This window comes from Carcharodon carcharias, chromosome 3, assembly GCF_017639515.1.
Source record: "Carcharodon carcharias isolate sCarCar2 chromosome 3, sCarCar2.pri, whole genome shotgun sequence".
Lineage (NCBI taxonomy): Eukaryota > Metazoa > Chordata > Chondrichthyes > Lamniformes > Lamnidae > Carcharodon > Carcharodon carcharias.
In genome coordinates, this window is record NC_054469.1 from 107,823,347 (window position 1) to 107,846,338 (window position 22,992).

The window sequence follows — 22,992 nt, forward strand, 5'->3', positions numbered from 1 at the left end:
AAGGGGTTTTGGAATGGACTAAGGTGCCAGAGAAAAGGGTCTGTTCAGAATGCTGAAACGAGAGGAAAGAGATGATAAGTTTAGTGGTGGCAACACACTGGAGGTGGTGGAAATGGCACAGCATAATCCATCAAATACAAAGGCTTGTGGGGTTGAAGGTGAGGACAAGGGGAATCCTATTGTGGTTCTGGAAAGAGTGAGAGACTAAGCGCAGGAAATGGGATAGATGCAGGCCCTGTTAACCAAGGTGGGAGGGATCCCTCGGTTAAGGAAAAAGGAAGACATATCCGAAGTGCTGATATGGAAGGTTGTATCATAACAAATGCAACAGAGATGGAGCAACTGGGAGAATGGAATGGAGTCCTTATAGGAAAAGGGGTGTGAGGAATCATAGTCAAGGTAGCTGTGGGCTGATCGTGAATATCTGTTGATAACCTTTCCCCAGAAATGGGGACAGTAAAATCGATGAAAGGAGGGAAAGCGTCAGAGGTGGACATGTGAAGGTGGGAGAAAGGTGGAAACTAGAAGAAAAGTTGATGAAATTTTCCAGTTCAGGGCAAGAGAAGAAAACAGCACCAATACAATCATCAATGTGCCACAAAAAGAGATGAGGGCGGGGGCCCAAGTAGAGCTGGGACAAACAATGTTTGACGTACCCCACAAAAAGGCAGGCATAGTTAGGGCCCATGCAGGCACCCAAAGCAACACTTTTTATTTAGAGAAAACGAGTGGAGTTAAAGGAGAAGTTGTTCAATGTGAGAACAAGTTCAGCTAGGTGAAGGAGGGTGGTGGTGGATGGGAACTGGCTGCACTTCCTTTCAAGGAAGAAACAGAGAATCCTCAGACTATCTTTATGGGAATGGAGGTGCAGGAAGATTGGACATCCATGGTGAAGAGGAGACAGTTTAGCCAAGAAATTGGAAACTATTAACGTGGTTGAGAGCATCAGAAATGTCACAGGTGGAGGTGGGAAGAGACTGGACAAGGGGAGAAAAAATATGCACTCGAGATAGGAAGAAATCAGTGCAGGAGGTTAGGATCATGCTGAAATGATAAGTCTATCAGGTCAATCCTGTTTGCACATCCTGGAAAGGAAGTAGAAGTCGGCCATTCAGAGTTGGGCGACAATGAGGTTGGAGGTCATGGAGGGAACATCTGCAAAGGAGATGAGGTTAATAATAGACCGGGAGACAAAAGCTTGATCTTCAGTGGTGGGGTCATAGTTCAATGGGAGTTAGAAGGGAGTGTTAGAGAATTTGGATGTCACATTAAATGCATTCAACCTTCTTAGACCATCATAAAACACCATGATTTGCTCCTAAAGCTTAAGGGGCAGCATGTAATCAACTAAAACACTAACTACATGCAAACTAGGCTTAATTTAACTTAACAGGCACCTTGGGACGTTTTATGAAGTTAAAGGCACTTTTATTTTATTTAGCAAATGCAAATTCCCAAAAGTCATGTGCCAGTCACCTCATTTGCTGACTTGAGGGTGATTAGTCAATCACATAGCCTGTAGAGGGGACAGTCCTCGGTAATAGTACAGCATTGATTGTGTCTTTCCATAAGTGCATAACAGGTTTGTACTGAGGCCCCAGCAGAGGAGGTTGGCTGAACAGGGGCTTTGGCCTGTGCCAGGCCTGTTTCGCAAAGACCACTCTCGCCATGGTAGTTCAAAGCCTGTCATTCGACAAATCGGGTTTTTCGCAAGGAACGTGTGAGTGATTTCACGTGTTTTCCATTCCTTGATTCAAAGAATGTTTGCTATTCGATCTTGCTCAGGAAGATGGTTGGAGGTAGACAGGAGGCCATCGTGGAGTGGTAAGTGAGGTGTAGCACAGATGATTTCAACCAGTTTGTGTGTTTTTGTCCATTGGTGGATGTGCAGGAAAGTGATGTTTGTTAGGTAAGGAAGCCAGGGCAGAGGGCATTGAGTGGAAAGTTCCAGTTATGATACGCATTGTTGCAATCAATTGAGTGTCAACAAGATGTGTATGCCCTGACCTTTGCCAGGCAGGTGCACAATACTCTGTTGCAGAGTATGATAGTGCAGGTGCTGAGGTCTGGAGTGTTGTGGCTCATGCAGGTCCAGCAAGTTTTTTTAGTAAGTTGTTTCTGGTTTTGGCCTTTGCTGCTGTTTTCTTCAGATGTTCTCACCTACCTAGAGTCACTCCCAGGTGTGATGGGTTAGGATCATGCTTTAGTCTCAGGCCATCCATGATATGCAATTCCTTTTTGGCACCTCCACTAGATACGGTTTTAGAGGGATTCAATGTGAGAGGCAATGTGCTGTAGTAGTTTGTCAACTTTGTAATGTCTTCGTTAAGGATCTGGTCCAAAGTGCAGAAGGATAGAGCTTGATTGGCGCAACAGATGTCAACAGAAAGATGAACTTTTAGGGCATGGCTGTTGGCAGGTCATTTGTATAAATGTTGAACAGGGTTGGGGCTGGTATTGAGCACTGTGGTAGTCTATTGGCATGTCTTTTCCAAGCACTTCTTCCTTGCCCAAGATGAACTGAATTGCTGTGAAGGAGCGTTTCAATAACTGTCCCGATCTAGTTTGGAAGCACTCTGGACAACTTCAGGAGTAGGCAGTTGTGAGGTCCCATAGCATTCTGCCTGTCTTCAGATTCTTTTGGAAGCCATTTGCGATGTCGGTGGTGAGTGTCAGAATGCCAGGTGGGAGGGATAACAGAGCAGCGTTCACGTCTCAACCCTGTCAGTACCCAGGGAAAGCTAACAATCCTACCAGCAGACTGAATTCCAAGAGAAAATTTAAAAACTCCAAAAGAGCCCCTTTGCAGAATCCCAGTTCCCCAAGACTCACCAGTCTTCACACTGGCTTTGAGGCAAGAGGTCATGCTCTCCAAATCTTACAAATTAATGTGAGAGCCTGTCAACTGCCAAGTGAATCTTCATCGGATGTCTTGCCACTGAACAAGCCATCAACATCATTTTCCTACCAGGCACCCATATTGGAGCTATATAAATAAGATGTGGTTTGACTTACCAGAATGCTTATCCATGTTGTTTTCCTGAAATTTCTTAAAATCATATTCTTTGCCCATATATACTAAACTTGAGCTAAGATAGGCAACCCATTTGGAGACCCGATTCCAAAACGCTGGAATCATTTGGGAGGGTGGGGAAGCTCAGGCAGATAAAAAGAAATTAAGGTTCAGGGACTAAAAACTAAAAATTATGATATTCAGGCAATGTCTTGGTATCAGATGGTTCAAATTTAGAAACTTGAATTATATCATATAGGTTACATCAATTTTTTCTCAGATAATGAACCTTGTGGTGCAAAAGCTGCATGTTGTGTCTTTTTGATTTATTTTCTTCACAAGAGAATGCTCACTTTGCCCTCTTACAAGAAACACCAGACACCAGTACTTACTGCAATCATCTCTATGAGCCCACTGCACACAGTTAACTCTTCCTTTGTGTCCATTCAGAGTTTCAGTCACACTTCTTTTCTGTTGAACCAAAGACATTTAAAATAGCAAGAAAAGTTGTTGAACGGTCAGGTAAAAGTACTAAAAGCTATTACTACAATTGCTCAGGGCGCATTATTCTAAAGTTGATCATACAACAGGTACATACCAATGTGAAGACGTAAGCATTCCCATTGGCCAGAGTTGAAAACTAGAAGGCACAGTCCTTTAATCAGTTGTGCATAAGTTTGCCCAACTTAAAATTCAAACTTTGGTTTGTGGCACACATTTCTCCTTCTCAATACTAATACCAAAGTCAATTATATTATGATCTCTATTTTTTTGTTATTCATTCACTCTGGATAACTTCAGGAGTAGGCCAGTGTGCCACACTGTATCGTAGGCAGTTGTGAGGTCCCATAGCACTCTGCCTGTCTTCAGATTCTTTTGGAAGCCATTTGCGATGTAGGTGGTGAGTGTCAGAATGCCAGGTGGAGGGGACAACAGAGCAGCGTTCACGTCTCACCCATCAGTACCCAGATGTACCTGGGGAAGCTAACAATCCTACCAGCAGATTGAGGGATATGGGCTTCGCTGGCTGGGCCAGCATTTAATGCCAGACCTAGGTGCCAAGAGAAGGTGGTGCTGAGCTGCCTTTGTGAACCGCTGCAGCCCACATGGTGTAGGTACACCTACAGTGCTCTTAGAAAGGGAATTCCAAGACTTTGACCCAGCGACACTGAAGGAACGGCGATATATTTGCAAGTTAGGATGCTGAGTGACTTGGAGGGGAACTTCCAGGTGGTGGGGTTCCCATCTATCTGCTGCCCTTGTCCTTCTAGATGTTAGTTGTCGTGGGTTTGGAAGGGGCTGTCTAAGGAACCTTGGTGAATTCCTACAGTGCATCATGTAGATGGTACACACTGCTGCCACTGTACATCTGTGGTGGAGGGAGTGAATGTTTGTGGATGTGGTGCCAATCAAAACTGACTCCAGTTTTGCTAGGGCTCCTTGGTGCCACACTCGGTCAAATGCAGCCTCGATGTCAAGGGCAGTCACTCTGACCTCACCTCGGGAGAATGAAGAAAGGTTGGACAGACTGGGCTTGTTTCCACTGGAGTTTAGAAGAGTGAGGGGTGATTTGATTGAAGTATACAAGATCCTGAGCGGCCTTGACTAAATGGACATCGAAAGGACGTTTCCTCTTGTGGGTGAGTGCAGAACGGGGGGGGCACTGTTTTAAAATTAGGGGTCGCCCTTTTAGGACAGAGATGAAGAGAAATTTTCTCTCTCAGAGGGTTGTGCAACTTTGGAATTCTCTGCCTCAGAAGGTGGTGGAGGTGGGGTCATTGAATATTTTAATGCAGAGGTAGATAGATTCTTGTTAGGCAAGGGAATGAAAGGTTATAGGGATTAGATGGGAATGTGGAAATTGAAATGCAAGAAGATCAGCCATGATTTTATTGAATGGAGGAGCAAGCTCAAGGGGCTGAATGGTCATAAGAACATAAGAAATAGGAACAAGAGTAGACTATTCGGCCCTTCAAGTCTGCTCCGCCATTCAATAAGATCATGGCTGATCTTCTTGTGTTTTGATTTCCATATCCCCATCTAACCACGTTAACCCTTGCATACTAACTTATCCTGCATACTAACTTTTTCTGACTCATGTATTAGAACACCTAGATCCCTGTTTTTTGTCCATCCTGCCAAAGTGACCAACTTCACATTTTCCCACATTAAACTCCATTTGCCAGATTTTTGCCCACTCACTCAACTTATCTATATCCATCTGCAACCTCATGTCCCCTTCACAACATACTTTCCCACCTATCTTTGTATCATCTGCAAATTTAGCCACCATGTCTTCACTCTCCTCATCTAAGTCATTGATGTAAATCGTAAAAAGTTGAGGCCCCAGAACAGACCCCTGTGGGACACCACTCGTCACATCCCGCCAATCAGAAAAAGGCCCATTTATACATACTCTCAGCTTTCTACCAGCCAACCAATCTCCTATTCATGCTAACATGTTACCCAGTACATCATACACTTTTATTTTCCGTACTAATCTTTGATGTGGCACCTTATCAAATGCCTTCTGGAAATCCAAGTGCAATATGATTACAGGCTCCCCTTTATCCACTGTGCATGTTATTCCTACAAAACACTCCAAAAACTTGGTTAAATATGATTTTCCTTTCACAAAACCATGCTGATTCTTCCCAATTGACTTGAGCTCTTCTAAGTGCCCAGCTGTAATCTCCTTAATGATTGATTCTAATAACTTCCCCATAACAGACGTCAAGCTAACTGGCCTATAGTTTCCTGTTTTCTGCCCCCATCCCTTCTTGAATATGGGGGTTATATCTGCTACTTTCTAATATAATGCAACGTTTCCAGAATCTCATGAATTTTGGAAAATTAACGCCAGCGCATTGACTACCTCATCAGCTCTTTTAAGACCCTAGGACGAAGTCCATCGGGACCCGGAGACTTGCCAGCCTGCAGCTCCATCAATTTGCTCAGTACCGTTTCCCTAGTGATTTCAATTTCACCAAGTTCCTTTCTCCCGTTAACCTCCTGATTTGCAGCCATTACTGGAATGTTTTTTGTATCCTCTATAGTGAAGCAAAATATTTAAGTTATTTTGCCGTTTCCTTATTATCTACTATTAACTTCCCACTGTCACTTTTTAGAGAACCAACACTCACTTTACTTACTCTTTTCCTTTTTAAGTACCTGTAAAAACTCTTGCTATCCATTTCTAGCTAGCTTCCTCTTGTACTCTAATTTCTTTCTCTTGATTAACATTTTAGTCATTCTCTGCTGTTCTTTATATTCTGTCCAATCATCTGTCCTGCCATTCATCTTTGTGGAGTTGTATGCTTTTTCCTTAAGTCTGATGGTTTCCTTAACATCTCTAGTTAACCACGGATGGTGGGTCCTCCGCTTAGAATTTTTCTTTTTAGTAGGAATGTACTTATTCTGAATTCTGAAATATCCCCTTAAATGTCTGCCACTGCTTCTCTAGCCTAGTTTCGCAATTCACTTCAACTAGCTCAGCTTTCGTTCTCAAATAGTTGCCCTTATTTAAGTTTAAGATACAAGTCTTAGACCCACTCTTCTCCCTTTCAAACTGGATGTAAAATTCAATCATATTGTTTTCGCTGCTACCTTGGGTTTATTTCTATTCATTCACGGGATGTAGGCTTCGCTGGCTGAGCCAGCATTTATTGCCCATCCCTAGTTGCCCTTGAGAAGGTGGTGGTGAGCTACTTTCTTGAACCGCTGCAGTCCATGTGCTGTAGGTACACCCACAGTGCTGTTAGGAAGGGAACTCCAGGATTTTGACCCAGCGATAGTGAAGGAATGGCGATGGTACACACTGCTGCTACAATGCGTCGGTGGTGGAGGGAGTGAATGTTTGTGGATCAGGTGACAATCAAGCGGACTGCTTTGTCCTGGACGGTGTCCAGCTTCTTCAGTGTTGGAAGAGCTGCACTTGTCCCGGCAAGTGGGGAGTATTCCATCACATTCCTGACTTGTGCCTTGTAAATGGTGGACAGGCTTTACGGAGTCAGGAGGTGAGTTACTCGTCACACGATTCCTAGCCTCTGACCTGCTCTTGTAGCCACAGTATTTATATGGCTAGTCCGGTTCAGCTTCTGGTCAATGGTGACCCCAGGATGTTGATAGTGGGGGATTCTGTGATAGTAATGCCATTGAACATCAAGGGGCGATGGTTAGATTCTCTCTTGTTGGAGATGGTCATTGCCTAGCACTTGTGCGACACGAATGTTACTTGCCACTTGTCAGCCCAAGCCTGGATATTGTCCAGGTCTTGCTGTATTTGGAGATGGACTGCTTGAGTATCTGAGGAGTTGTGAATGGTGCTGAACATTGTGCATTTACTCTGAGGTTATTAATTAAACCTGTCATGTTACACAATACCAAATCTAATATAACCTGCTCTCTGGTTGGTTCCAGAACATAAAGCTCTAAGAAACTATCTCAAAAGCATTCGAAGGACTCCTCATCCAGGCTACTACTGCCAATCTGATTTTTCCTGTTTATGTGTAGACTAAAATCAGCCATAATTATTGCTGTCTCTTTATCACAAGCACACAATATTTTCTCTTGAATACTTTGTCCTACACTGTGGCTACTGTTAGGGGGCCTGTAGACCACTCCTACTAATGACTATTTTCCCCTGCTATCCCTCATCTCCACACGAACCGATTCTACATCCTGATCTCCCGAACCAAGGTCATCTCTACCTATTACACCAATGCACTCTTTGATTAACAGTGCTACCCCTTCATCTTTACCTAGCTTCCTATTAGTCTTGAATGTCATGTACGCATCAATATTAAGGACCCAATCATTGACATCCTGCAGCCATGTCTCCGTAATTGCTGTCAGATCATATTTATTTACTTCAATGTGGGCCATCAATTAATTTACTTTGTTATGAATGCTACATGCATTCAGATAGAGAGCCTCAGTTTTGTCTTTTCATTACCTTTGTAACATCTAGTCTTGACTGTTGATGTATTCTTAGCTTTTTTGTCTCTCTGTCCCTTCCTGCCATTCTCTGACCCTCAATTCTCATGTTTCTATTTTCGCCATATGAACACACTCGACCTCTCCCTCCAGCAGCACCGCCGTACCCTTTTTCAAAGCTGCGCGTGCCCCCAGTTTCATTTTATCCTTCGGCTCATCCGACGCCTCAACAAGAAACTTTTTCTCTTTCTCTCAAGTGCTAAGGAACGCAAGCTCCAACAACTCATCGACACCAACACCCATCTAGGACCCTCCACCCCTGCCTGTCCCTCCGTCCCCACCCTTTCTTCCAGTCCCAACCCCAGCCGTGTATTCACTATACCCCCTGACCTTCCCCTCTCCGATGCTGAACGTTCAGTGCTCAGCAAAGGACTTAGTTTCATACCCTTACGCCCTCACCTCAATGAATTTCGGGCTCGGCATGATACTGAACTCTTCTTCCGCCGTCTTCGTCTCCGGGCTCACTTCTTTGGGCAGGAGTCCTCTCCCAGTTCAACGGATCCTTTTACCCATCTTCAATATTCTCCCTCCACCTGGACCCCTCCCTCTGGATTCTTACCTTCTCTCGATCTTTTCATTGAGAACTGTCGGCGCGACATTAGTCGTCTCAATTTCTCTGCTCCTCTCACCCATTCTAACCTGTCTCTCTCTGAACTTACCGCACTCCATTCTCTCAGGTCCAACCCTGACATTGTCATCAAACCCGCTGACAAGGGTGGTGCTGTTGTTGTCTGGCGCACTGACCTCTACCACGCGGAGGCTGAGCGTCAACTCGCAGACACTTCCTCCTACCTCTCCCTGGACCATGACCCCACCACTGAACATCAAGCCACTGTTTCCAGGACTGTCACTGACCTCATCTCCTCTGGGGATCTCCCTCCCACAGCTTCCAACCTGATAGTCGCCCAACCTCGGACGGCCCGCTTCTATCTCCTACCCAAAATCCACAAACAGAACAGCCCCGGTAGACCGATCGTCTCAGCTTGCTCCTGCCCCACAGAACTCATTTCTCGTTATCTTGACTCCCTTCTCTCTCCCCTTGTCCAGTCCCTTCCCACCTACATCCGTGATTCCTCTGATACCTTACGTCACATCAACAATTTCCAGTTCCCTGGCCCCTACCGCTTCCTCTTCACCATGGACGTCCAATCCCTCTACACCTCCATTCCCCACCAGGATGGTCTGAGGGCCCTTAGCTTCTTCCTCGAACAGAGGCCCGAACAATCCCCATCCACCACTACTCTCCTCCGTCTGGCTGAACTTGTTCTCACGCTGAACAATTTCTCCTTCAACTCCTCTCACTTCCTCCAAATAAAAGGTGTGGCTATGGGTACCCGCATGGGCCCCAGCTATGCCTGTCTCTTTATGGGGTATGTGGAACATTCCTTGTTCCAGTCCTACTCCGGCCCCCTTCCACAACTCTTTCTCCGGTACATCGATGATTACTTTGGTGCTGCTTCATGCTCTCGTCAAGACTTGGAAAAATTTATTAATTTTGCTTCCAATCTCCACCCCTCCATCATTTTCACGTGGTCCATCTCTGACACTTCCCTTCCCTTCCTTGACCTCTCTGTCTCAATCTCTGGTGATAGACTGTCCACCAATATCCATTACAAACCCACCGACTCCCACAGCTATCTCGACTACAGCTCCTCACACCCCACTTCCTGTAAGGACTCCATCCCATTCTCTCAGTTCCTTCGCCTCCGTCGCATCTGTTCCGATGATGCTACCTTCAAAAACAGTTCCTCTGACATGTCCTCCTTCTTCCTTAACCGAGGTTTTCCACCCACGGTCGTTGACAGGGCCCTCAACCGTGTCCGGCCCATCTCCCGCGCATCCACCCTCACTCCTTCTCCTCCCTCCCAGAAACATGATAGGGTCCCCCTTGTCCTCACTTATCACCCCACCAGCCTCCGCATTCAAAGGATCATCCTCCGCCATTTCCGCCAACTTCAGCATGATGCCACTACCAAACACATCTTCCCTTCACCCCCCTTATCGGCATTCCGTAGGGATCGCTCCCTCCGGGACACCCTGGTCCACTCCTCCATCACCCCCTACTCCTCAACCCCCTCCTATGGCACAACCCCTTGCCCACGCAAAAGATGCAACACCTGCCCCTTTACTTCCTCTCTCCTCACCGTCCAAGGACCCAAACACTCCTTTCAAGTGAAGCAGCATTTCACTTGCATTTCCCCCAACTTAGTCTACTGCATTCGTTGCTCCCAATGTGGTCTCCTCTACATTGGAGAGACCAAACGTAAACTGGGCGACCGCTTTGCAGAACACCTGCGGTCTGTCCGCAAGAATGACCCAAACCTCCCTGTCGCTTGCCATTTTAACACTCCACCCTGCTCTCTTGCCCACATGTCTGTCCTTGGCTTGCTGCATTGTTCCAGTGAAGCCCAACGCAAACTGGAGGAACAACACCTCATCTTCCGACTAGGGACTTTACAGCCTTCCGGACTGAATATTGAATTCAACAACTTTAGGTCGTGAGCTCCCTCCCCCATCCCCACCCCCTTTCTGTTTCCCCCTTCCTCTTTTTTTCTTTTCCCAATAAATTATAAAGATTTTCCTTTTCCCACCTATTTCCATTATATAAAAAAAAAACCCACTAGAGCTATACCTTGAGTGCCCTACCATCCATTCTTAATTAGCACATTCGTTTAGATAATATCACCAACTTTAACTTTAACACCTATGTGTTCTATTGTACTATTGTGGTTGACATCTTTTGATGATCTGCTTCTATCACTGCTTGTTTGTCCCTACAACCACACCAACCCCCTCCACCTCTCTGTCTCTCTATCTCTCCGCCCCCCACACACACACCTTAAACCAGCTTATATTTCAGCTCTTTCCTGGACTCGAACTCAAGTTCTGTCGAAGGGTCATGAGGACTCGAAACGTCAACTCTTTTCTTCTCCGCCGATGCTGCCAGACCTGCTGAGTTTTTCCAGGTAATTCTGTTTTTGTTTTGGATTTCCAGCATCTGCAGTTTTTTTGTTTTTATTTCTATTTTGCTCTCCTGTCTTGACTCTATACCTTAACTTGCTACCTCTATCCAAGTTTGATCCCTCACCCCTCTTGTTTAGTTTAAAGCCCTCTCTACTTCCCTAATTATGTGACTTGCGAGGACACTCGTCCCAGCATGGTTCAGTTGTAAACCGTCCCAACGGTACAGCCCCAACTTTCTCCAGCACTAATGCCAGTGCCTCACAAGCCGAAGCCCACTTCTCCCACACCAGTCTTTGAGCCACGCATTTGTCTCTCTAATCTTATTCGCCAAAAGCCAATTTGCACATGGTTCAGGTAATAATCCACAGATTATTACCTTAGAGGCTATGTTTCTTGACTTGGTACCTAACTCCTCACACTGACTTTGCAGAACTTCTTTCCTAGTTCTACCTATGTCATTGGTACCTACATGGACCATGACAATTGGATCCTCCCCCTCCCACTGCTAGTTCCTCTCCAGCCTGAGCAGATGTCCCGAACCCTGGCACCGGGCAAGCAACACAACCGTCTGGACTCTTGCTCTTTGCTGCAGAGAACAGAGAACTTTACTATCCCCTACTACCACGACATTCCTTTTTGCTCCCCCCGCTTGAACAGCTTCCTGTACCACAGTGCCATGGCCAGCCAGCTCATCCACTATGCAGACTTCGCTTTCACCCACACAGTTTGTGAGCACCTCAAACCTGTTTGACAATTGCAAAGACTGAGGCTTCTCCCCTGCTGTGTGCTCAGTCCCATTACCTGCTTCACTGACAGTCACATCCTCCTGTCCCTCACTACTGACCAAAACAGATGACCCTCTTCTAAGAGGTGTGACTGTCTTCTGGAACAAAACATCCAGGTATTTCTCCCCCTCTCCTATGTTGCACAGTGTCTGCATTTCAATAATCCTGATCCCGAATTCCTCAGGCTGCTTACACTTCCTGCAGACATGTTTGTCATGGATCACCTTGACGTCCAAAAGCTCCCACACCTCACAGCTGCAACATAACACCTGTCCTGCCATTCTAACTTGTTACTTAGTTAATTTACTTTAATTGCTTTCTTCCTATGTATGCTACAATTTACTGTTTTTATTGAATGCTAGTATCACTGACAACTAAAGGTTATATGTTTCTTAACTTCTGGCATGTGTTTTAGATGTTTGTTTAAATTGCTTTATCTTTAGTGCTTTTTTATCTTTATAGTTTGATTTTAATTTTAAACTTTTCAAATTTTGTTTTTTTTATTTTAAAGTTTTAGTTCTTTTTATTTATAGATCTACCTTACCTTGCCTGTCCTAAACTGGTTTCTCATGCACTGTCCCTTAGACTGAGCACTTTACCCACCAATCAACTTACTAGCTTCCTGCAAAGTAACAGATGCTTTTTTTCTTTTTCCCCAACTGCACCCTTTTTAAACTGAAACCCCGGCCGCTCTCTGTGTTCTTTACAAACTGAAATCCTGGCCACCCGCCACATCCTTTACAAACTCATCAGGACACTCGCAAGAATGCCTACTCCTGTTCCTATTTCTTACTTTCTTATCTCCATGTTTGAACCAAGGCTGTAATGAGGTCGAGAGCTGGGTGGCCCTGGCGGCTCCCGAACTGGGCACCAGTGAGCAGGTTATTGCTAAGCAAGTGCCGCTTGATAGCAGTGTTGATGACCCCTTCCATTACTTTATTGATGATGGAGAGTAGACTGATGGGGTGATAACTGGCCAGGTTGGATTTGTCCTGCTTTTTGTGTACAGGACATACCTGTGCATTTTTTCACATAGCTGGGTTCATGCCAGTGTACCTGTACTGGAACAATTTGGCTATAGGCGCAGCAAGTTCTGGAGCACAAGTCCTCAGTACTATTGCCGGAATATTGTAAGGCCCCATAACCTTTGCAGTATCCAGTGCCTTCAGCCACTTTTTGATATCACATGGAGTGAATCAGAATGGCTGAAGACTTGCATCTGTGATGCTGGGGACCTCAGGAGGAGACCGAGATGGATCATCCACTCGACACTTCTGACTGAAGAAGTTTGCAAATGCTTTGGCCTTATCTTTTGCACTGATGTGCTGGGCTCCCCCATCATTGAGGATAGGGATATTTGTGGAGCCTCCTCCTGTAGTGAGTTGTTTAATTGTCCACCACCATTCACGACTGGATGTGGTAAGACTGCAGAGCTTAGATCTGATCTGTTGGTTGTGGGATCGCTTAGCTCCGTCTATCACTTGCTGCTTATGCTGTTTGGCACGCAAGTAGTCCTGTGTTGTAGCTTCACCAGGTTGGCATCTCATTTTTAGAGATGCTGGTGTTGCACCTGGCATGCACTCCTGCACTCTTCATTGAACCAGGCTGACCCCCTTGCTTGATGGAAATGGAAGAGTGGGGGATATGCTGGCTCCTGAGGTTACAGATTGTTTCCAGTACAATTCTGCTGGGTTGATGGCCCCAGCGCCTCATGGATGCTCAGTCTTGAGTTGCTAGATCTATTCACAATCTATCCCATTTAGCATGGTGGTAGTGCCACACAACACGATGGAGGGCATCCTCAATGTAAAGGCGGGACTTCGTCTCCACAATGACTGTGCAGTGGTCACTCCTACCAATACTGTCATGGACAGATGCATCTGTGGCAGGCAGGTTGATGAGGAAGAGGTCAAGTATGTTTTTCCCCCTTTTTGTTTCCCTCACCAGCTACCGCAGACCCAGTCTAGCAGTTATATCTTTTAGAACACAGCCAGCTCGGTCAGTAGTGGTACTACCGAGCCACTCTTGGTGATGGACATTGAAGACCCCGCCCTGAGTACAAGCTGCGCCTTTGTTTCCTGATGTTTGACATGGAGGAGCACTGATTCATCAGCTGAGGGAGGGACGTGCGTGGTAATCAGAACGAGGTTTCCTTGCCTGTGTTTGACTTGACACAATGAGACTTCATGGGGTCCGAAGTCGATGTTCAGGGCAACTCCCTCCGACTGTATACCACTGTGCTGTCACCTGTGCTGGGTCTGTCCTGTTGGTGGGACAGGGACGGTGGTGGTGGTGTCTGGGACATTATCTATTATCCGTGAGGATGACTATGTCAAGCTGTTGTCTGACTAGTCTGTGAGACAGCTCTCCTAATTTTGGCACTAGCCACCAGATGTTAGTAAGGAGGGCTATGCAGGGTCGACATTGCTGAGTTTGCAATTGTCGTTTCCGGTGCCTAGGTCGATGCCGGGTGGCACGTACAGTTCCATTCCTTTTTTGAGGCTTTGTAGCAATTTGATACAACTGAGTTGCTTGCTAAGCCATTTCAGATGGCATTTAAGAGTCAAACAATTTGCTCTGGGTCTGGAGTCACATGTAGGCCAGACCAGGTAAGGACAGCAGATTTCCTTCCCTCAAGGACATTCGTGGACCATCTGGGTTTTGACAATAATCAATAATGGTTTCATGGTCATCATGAGACTTTTAATTCCAGATTCTTTTTGAATTCAAATTCAACCATTTGCCATGGCAGGATTCGAATCTGGGTCCCCAGAGCATTATCCTGGATTACTAGTCCAGCAACAATAACAGTCAGCATAGTAACTCATTCTGTTTGGTTCCTCACCAGATACTGAGCATAGTGTGTTCCTTTGTTGGTTCTAAACATTGTACCAGAAAAGAGTCACTGCCCTAACTGCTTGAGCCCCTCTGCTCATCATGGCTATGCGGCAATTAAAATATTATAACCACATTGTTTATACTACATGCATCCCTCATTTCTCCAGTTGTAAATTCAGCTACAAAATCATCATCAGGATGTCTATAAACAACTTCTATCAGAATCCTTAGCTGCTCTTTATTAACTCTACCCCTAGTATTTCCACTGCCTGATCACCCTTACTGAAATCCTTTCTTTCTACTGATGTAATTGTGCTTTTTGTAATTTAATATTTAGGTTCCTCCTTTTCCAACTTCCTTATGCTTTCAAAAGATCTTATAAACTGCAATATTTACCTCCCAATCATATCCAGCTTGTAGCCAAATCAGTTTGCTCATACTACATACATTTGTGTACAAAACTTGTTTTAGATAACTCGCCCCACCATGCCCATATACCCTGACAGCACTCTTCTAAAACTTTTTGACTGACTGTTTCAAATGCTCCATGCCCACACCCCTCACCAGTTTAAACCTTTCTCCAGTCTTTCTTACCCTTCCCCAAAGACATGGGTGCCTCTTTCGATCAGGTTAGAACCCAATGTCTATACAAACTTTCCGACCCCCAGAAATGGTCCCAGTATCTAAAACCCTTTCACAACATGTACTTCTCAAATCAAATTCAGTGCTGCAGCTGATGGCTCATCTTTACATTAGCACAGGGCTTCCTTGCTTCAGCATTTTTCTTTCCAGCAATAGCCTCTAAATTAATCAACCAACTTTACATGCACTTTTGCTGATAATTCTACCTGAAGTCCATAAATTTCCTGCAGGTTTAAAGCTCTTTTCACTAGCACAAAGGCAGTTAATCAAATAGAGGTACCAAAATTATCAAAACCTTTGATAAAGTAAATAAGGGAAAGACTATTGCACCAAATTACTGAGCCAGTAGCTAAAGAGCATTAATCAATCATCAAAAAACATCCACAGTGCTAGATTATCATAAATCAGACACTAATGCATTTGGTGCAAAATCTAGCAACTTGCATTTATATAGCGACTATAATGTGACAAAATGTCTCAAGGTGCATCACAGAAACTTTACCAAACAGAAATTGACGCCGGGTACAGTTTACAGGTGATCTTAAGCTTGGTCAAAGGGATAAGGTTTTAGGAACATCTTAAAAGGACAGAAAGGTGGAATTAGAGACAGAATCCCAGACCTTAGGACAGTTGAAGGTATTGCCGCCAAAGCGGGAGTGATTAAAATCAGGGATGCACAGAATTGGAGGAGTGTAGAGATTTCAGAGGACTGCGCAGCTGAAGGAAGTTACAGAGATGGGGATCAACAAGGCCATGGAGGAATTTGGAAACAAGGGAATTTTTACATCAAGGATTGCCAAACCAGGAACCAACATACATCAGTGAGCAGAGGGCTGATGGATGCATAGGATTTGATGTGAGTTCGGACACTGACAACAGAGTTTTGGATGAGCTCCTGCTTATGGAGGGTGGAAAATGGTAGAACGGCCAACAGAGTTTTGGAATAAAAACAAAAAACTGCGGATGCTGGAAATCCAAAACAAAAACAGAATTACCTGGAAAAACTCAGCAGGTCTGGCAGCATCGGCGCAGAAGAAAAGAGTTGACGTTTCGAGTCCTCATGACCCTTCCACAGAACTGAGTGAATATAAGGAGAGGGGTGAAATATAAGCTGGTTTAAGGTGGGGTGGTGGGGGGGGGGGGGAGAGAGAGAGAGAGAGAGAGAGAGAGAGACAGAGAGAGAGAAGTGGTGGGGATTGTGGTTGTAGGAACAAACAAGCAGTGATAGGAGCAGATAATCAAAAGATGTCACAGATAAAAGAACAAAAGAACACAGAGGTGTTAAAGGTGGTGATATTATCTAAACAAATGTGCTGATTAAGAATGGATGGTAGGGCACTCAAGGTACAGCTCTAATGGGGGTGGGGTGGAAAGACTAGCAGGGCATAAAAGATTTAAAAATAATAGAAATAGGTGGGAAAAGAAAAATCTATATAAATTATTGGAAAAAACAAAAGGAAGGGGGAAGAAACAGAAAGAGGATGGGGATGGAGGAGGGAGTTCAAGATCTAAAGTTGTTGAATTCAATATTCAGTCCGGAAGGCTGTAAAGTGCCTAGTCAGAAGATGAGGTGCTGTTCCTCCAGTTTGTGTTGGGCTTCACTGGAACAATGCAGCAAGCCAAGGACAGACATGTGGGCAAGAGAGCAGGGTGGAGTGTTAAAATGGCAAGCGACAGGGAGGTTTGGGTCTTTCTTGTGGACAGACCACAAGGGTTCTGCAAAGCGGTCGCCCAGTTAACGTTTGGTCCCTCCAATGTAGAGGAGACCGCATTGGGAGCAACAAATGCAGTAGACTAAATTGGGGGAAATGCAAGTGAAATGCTGCTTCACTTGAAAGGAGTGTTTGGGCTCTTGGACGGTGGGGAGAAAGGAAGTGAAGGGGCAGCTGTTGCAACTTTTGCGTGGGCATGGGGAGGTGCCCGCATGGGCCCCAGCTATGCCTGTCTCTTTATGGGGTATGTGGAGCATTCCTTGTTCCAGTCCTACTCCGGCCCCTTTCCACAACTCTTTCTCCAGTACATCGATGACTACTTTGGTGCTGCTTCATGCTCTCTTCGGGACTTGGAAAAAATTATTAATTTTGCTTCCAATCTCCACGCCTCCATCATTTTCACATGGTCCATCTCTGACACTTCCCTTCCCTTCCTTGACCTCTCTGTCTCAATCTCTGGTGATTGACTGTCCACCAATATCCATTACAAGCCTACCGACTCCCACAGCTACCTCGACTACAGCTCCTCTCACCCCGCTTCCTGTAAGGACTCCATCCCATTCTCTCCGTTCCTTCGCCTCCGTTGCATCTGTTCTGATGATGCTACCTTCAAAAACAGTTCCTCTGACATGTCCTCCTTCTTCCTTAACCAAGGTTTTCCACACATAGTGGTTGACAGGGCCCTCAACCTTGTCCGGCCCATTTCCTGCGCATCTGCCCTCACACCTTCTCCTCCCTCCCAGAAACATGATAGGGTCCCCCTTGTCCTCACTTATCACCCCACCAGCCTCCGCATTCAAAGGATCATCCTCCGCCATTTCCACCAACTCCAGCATGATGCCACCACCAAACCATCTTCCCTTCACCCGCCCAGCGGCATTCCGTAGGGATCGTTCCCTCCGGGACACCCTGGTCCACTCCTCCATCACCCCCTACTCCTCAACCCCTATCTATGGCACCTCCCCATGCCCACGCAAATGATGCAACACCTGCCCCTTCACTTCCTCTCTCCGCACCGTCCAAGGGCCCCGAACACTCCTTTCAAGTGAAGCACCATTTCACTTGCATTTCTCCCAACTTAGCCTACTGCATTCGTTGCTCCCAATGTGGTCTCCTCTACATTGGAGACCAAACGTAAACTGGGCGACCGCTTTGCAGAACACCTGCGGTCTGTCCGCAAGAATGACCCAAACCTCCCTGTCGCTTGCCATTTTAACACTCCACCCTGCACTCTTGCCCACATGTCTGTCCTTGGCTTGCTGCACTGTTCCAGTGAAGCCCAACGCAAACTGGAAGAACAGCACCTCATCTTCCAACTAGGCACTTTACAGCCTTCTGGACTGAATATTGAATTCAATAACTTTAAATCTTGAACTCCCTCCTCCATCCTCCATTCCCACCCCCTTTTTGTTTCTTCCCCCTTCCTTTTGTTTTTTCCAATAATTTATATAGATTTTTCTTTTCCCACCTATTTCCATTATTTTTAAATCTTTTATGCCCTGCTAGTCTTTCCACCCCACCCCCATTAGAGCTGTACCTTGAGTGCCCTACCATCCATTCTTAATCAGCACATTTGTTTAGATAATACCACCACCTTCAACACCTGTGTTCTTTTGTTTGTGACATCTTTTGATTATCTGCTCCTATCGTTGTTTGCTTGTCCCTACAACCACACCACCCCACACTTCTCTCCCCCCACCACCACCCCCAACCTTAAACCAGCTTATATTTCACCCCTCTCCTTATATTCATTCAGTTCTGTGGAAGGGTCATGAGGACTCGAAACATCAACTCTTTTCTTCTCCTTTGATGCTGCCAGACCTGCTGAGTTTTTCCAGGTAATTCTGCTTTTGTTTTAAAGTTTTGGAATAGTCAAGTCTAGAGTTAACAAAAGGAGGCAGATTTCAGCAGCAGATGAACTGAAGCAGGGACAAAGATAGCAGATGCTCTGGAGATGGAAATAGGTGATCCTAATGATCGAGGGTTTATGGGGTCAGCAGCCCATCTCAGGGTAAAATAGGATGCCAAGGTTGCAAATAGTTGTGGTCAGACAGTGAAATGGAGCTGGTGGCTAGAGAACAAAGACAATGTCTTCCCAAATATTAGCTGGAGGAAGCTTTCCATCCAGTGGTAGAAGTCAGGCAAGGGAGGTGACAAATCAAAACCAATAATGTGGTTGAGCAATGATTGGACGGTACAGCTGGGTCAAACCTTATATCATGGCTTTGGATGTTGTTGCTGAATAATAACAGGATGGGGCCAAAGATTATTTCTTGGGGGATCCAGAGGCAATAATGCAGGAATATGAAGAGAATCCAGTCTGAGTGATTGTCTGAATATGACTGGATAAACTGGAATGGAATCAGGTGGGGATAGTTCCACCTAGCTGGGCAACAAGAGAATGGCATCAAGGGCAGGGGGGGTGGGGCGGAGATGGTGTAGTCAACCTCGTCAAAGGTTGCAGGTCTAGAAGGGTGAGAAGAGATAGTTTGCCACGTCACGTTCATCTCAGATGTTATTTGTGTCTTCGACGTGGACTGATTCACTGCTGTGGCATGGCAGAAATCAGGTAAGAGGGGTCCAAACATAGGCTGGATTTTAAAGGCCAGATTTCCTGTTTCTCCCACCCCCCCAAATAAAAAGTCAGTCAGGAACCTACCCACCAAAAAGCAGTCTGCCCTTCAGCCATTTTATGCTGGCAGCAATGTCAATTGGCTCAGAGTGAGACTTCCACTCCTATGTGGGGAAGAAGTCCCACCTGAGAGAGTTGCCAGCCAATCTGATTGGCCAGCAGCTCTGTAGTCCCAGTAGCACCAGATTCGAGCAGTGACTGCTGCTGGGACTATAGACAAACATTCACCAAGGAAGGAGGTTATGAAGCCGGACTTCAAGATAAGGCTGTGGTATCAGCTGGGCCTGGCTGGTAGATCCCAGCATGGGGCATGAGAGGATCTGAGAGTCCTTGGGGGGACAGTTAAACAGGGCTATAACATCGGTCGGGTGGGGGGGTGGGGAATGCCTCCGATGGGCACTGGGACCCCCAAAGGAACATAGAAAGTTCCCCCTCCACCCTTTTGCCCGATAGCAGCCTGCGCAGTAAAGGCAGCCTGGCTACCCACCTGGCATGGGCCTCCCAGAGTGAGGAACTTAAGTGGGTGGGCTACTTAATACCTACCCCATCTCCGTAAAATAGGAAACAGGTCAGGAAGGGGTGAGAAGGCCACGTACTGCATTTTCTGAGCCCCCCCCCCCACCTTCAAACACGCCAGTGGGGCTCTGTAAAATTCAGCCTGTGGAATCGCAGGAAAGGAAGGTAGGAATTTGGGAAGTGACAATGTGTTCAAAATTGGAGATAGGGCAACAGTTTGCAAGAATGGAGGAGTCAAGGGTGAGTTTATTTGAGCAGCGGGTATATTTTGAGCATGTGATGCCATATTTAAAGGGTGGAGGCACAGTGCCTGAGGAGAGGAAAACATTAACACAGGAGTCAGGAACGGAAGTTAGGTAGTCAGAAACAACAAAAACAAAAATATCTGAAACACTCAGCAGGTCTGGCAGCATCTGTGGAGAGCAGCACAGCTAATGTTTTGAGTCCGAATGACCCTTCAACAGAACTAAGTAAAAATAGACAGGATGTGAAATATAAGTTGGTTTAAGGCGGGGAGATGGGAGAAGAAGAGCTGGATAGAGGGCCAGCTCTTCTTGTCCCACCCCCCCTTAAACCAACTTATATTTCACCTCTTTAGAGGGTCTAAAGGAAGAAAGTTATTATAATAGTTACCAGGACCTTGTTTTGCACAATTTTCTGCTATCCTTCATTAAAAAGGTGGCTTCAGTTCAATAGTACTTCATTGGTTGTAAAACAATTTGTGATGTTCTAAAGTTGCAAAAGGTGCCAAATAAATGCAATCTTTTTGTTCATAACTAGAAAAAATTGCATTTGTTGGATTTTAAAGTAAACAAATCACTGGGAATACACAAAAACTCAGCAACATCATTAACATTTTCCATTTCAAGCTTTATGTATGCATCTATCTAAACACATTAGAAGATCACTATTGATATAATGGTGAGTCAGAGGATTAAAAAAGGATTATTAAATCATGGAAAGGTTAGTAATTCTTATCAACTGTGTAAGTCAAATCCTGTTACAACTAAAAAAGCACAATATTTCCATTGCTGGAAATCTGAAATAAAAACAGAAATTGCCAGAAATACTCAGTAGATCAGGCAGCATCTGTGGATAAAGAAACAAAATTAATGTTTCAGGCCAATGAAGCATACAAAATGTTTACAAGCCTCATCAGGGTAGAAGCAGGAAGGTTTCCCATGATTGCAGGGTCTAGACCCAGGGGACACAGTCACGGAATAAGAGGTTGGCCATTTAGGACTGGGATAAGGAGGAATTTCTTCAGTCAAAGGGTGATGAATCTTAGAAATTTTCTAACCCAGACGAGTGTGGAGGCTCAGCCATTGAGTATGTTCAAAGCAGAGGTCGACAGATTTCTAGATACCAATGACATCAAGGGGCATGAGGATAGTGCATAAAGGTGGCATTGAGGTAGAAGATCAGCTGTGATCCAGTTAAATAGGCTTGAGAGGCCTAAAGGCCTACTTCTTATCCTATGTTCCTATATCAATGACCTTTCATCTTAACAGAATTGTTCTGATGAAAAGTCATTCAACTGAAATATTAATTCTGTTTCTCTCTCCACAGATGCCACCCAACCTGTTGAGTATTTCCATCATTTTCCATTTTTATTTCATTACATGTAATATTGTCAACAGGGGCCAGTTAGCTGAGTTGGTTAGATGGCTACCATGCAGTTCAAAATAACGTGAACAACACAAGTTTGATTTCTGTTTCGGCTGAAGTAGAATTCGACCTGCCTCCTCACCCTACCCAGGAGTGGAAGGAATGGCAAACCACCACTAACAAAAACTGCCAACAAAAGCTCAGAATAAAGCATTAGCAGACAATGAGCCTAGGCCCTGAGTGGCCAGAGCACAGATACCAATATTACCAACAATCCAAGACTGACTTGGTATCCCCAGGACTTAAACATAATCACCTGGTTACTGCTTCCAACAACCCTGGAGAAAAATTATTGGGACATTAAGAATATTTCCTAATTTTCTTTGGGCATTTGCAGTTATAAAAATATCAGCAATAGGAATAAATGGTTATTTGACAGTCATGAAGCATCCAACTGGGTAAAAGTGTGTGCACATTGCAATTAGCATGGATAGGAAAACACTTGTCAGGTGGTCAAAATATGTCCAGAGTGGGCAATTCCCAATTTGTATTCAATCAACTAAGTGTGACGCGCAGAGTGCTGCAAAATGTAAGTGCGCATTGTATGCATATAGAGCACATCCGTAACACTTTAAAATGTCAAACTTGCATTGAACGGAAAATTATCATTTTTTTTTTGTTTTGATCTCGATATTCCAATAGAGTTGTTTCCAATCCTCGGCAATTAGTCCATTGAGACCACGCCCACACTGGTCAGATTGACAACAAGTTGTCCCTCCCAGTTCTGCAACACAGAGCCAGACATTCCGCAGCTCTGGCGGCCAGCGCCACTGCTGACAGTCAAACGGCTCCCATTTCAATCTTTACCTCCGGTTCGTAAATCACAACCGAACGGCAGCTCCCAAACGCCACTCGCCCTCCTCTGCCCCAGGACAGCACGTGCGGAGTCCGGTTCGCACAGCGCGCAACGTGAGCAGTCTCCACGGGCGCCGCCATCTTCATTCCAATCGTCACCTCTAACCCCAACCTTGGCCCGGTCAAAGGGCGTGCGCGCGCACTGACGTTCTACGTTTGCGCGCAACGTGAGAAGCGGAGGCTGCGCAGAGGAGGCGTGGGCACTCTGCCCATAGAAACCTGCATACGGAGCATTACGGGGACTGCATCTGCAAAAGATCCTCACAACATTTAAAAAGTTTTTAGGTTAGCACTGAAATGCCATTGCTCTGGGCCAAATGCTGGAAGATAGGATTAGAATAGATAGGTGCTTGATGGCCAACATGGACACGA

The 22,992-nt window shown here is 45.4% G+C and overlaps 1 protein-coding gene across 3 annotated transcripts in view; it reads right to left on the bottom strand.

The window, feature by feature from the left end:
* elp2 (elongator acetyltransferase complex subunit 2) overlaps window positions 1-22,729 on the bottom strand; it is a 159,318-nt gene extending 136,589 nt beyond the window's left edge. For all 3 annotated transcript variants that reach the window (XR_005942651.1, XM_041184735.1, XM_041184734.1), the window contains exons 1-2: window positions 22,573-22,729; window positions 3,406-3,484 (exon numbers count right to left, since the gene is read on the bottom strand). Coding sequence is in view for 2 of the 3 variants with exons in the window: in XM_041184735.1 (XP_041040669.1) it covers window positions 3,406-3,484; window positions 22,573-22,707 (214 nt within the window). In the remaining variant the exon portion in view is untranslated. The remainder of the gene's footprint in view (window positions 1-3,405; window positions 3,485-22,572) is intronic.
* Window positions 22,730-22,992: the final 263 nt, after the last annotated feature.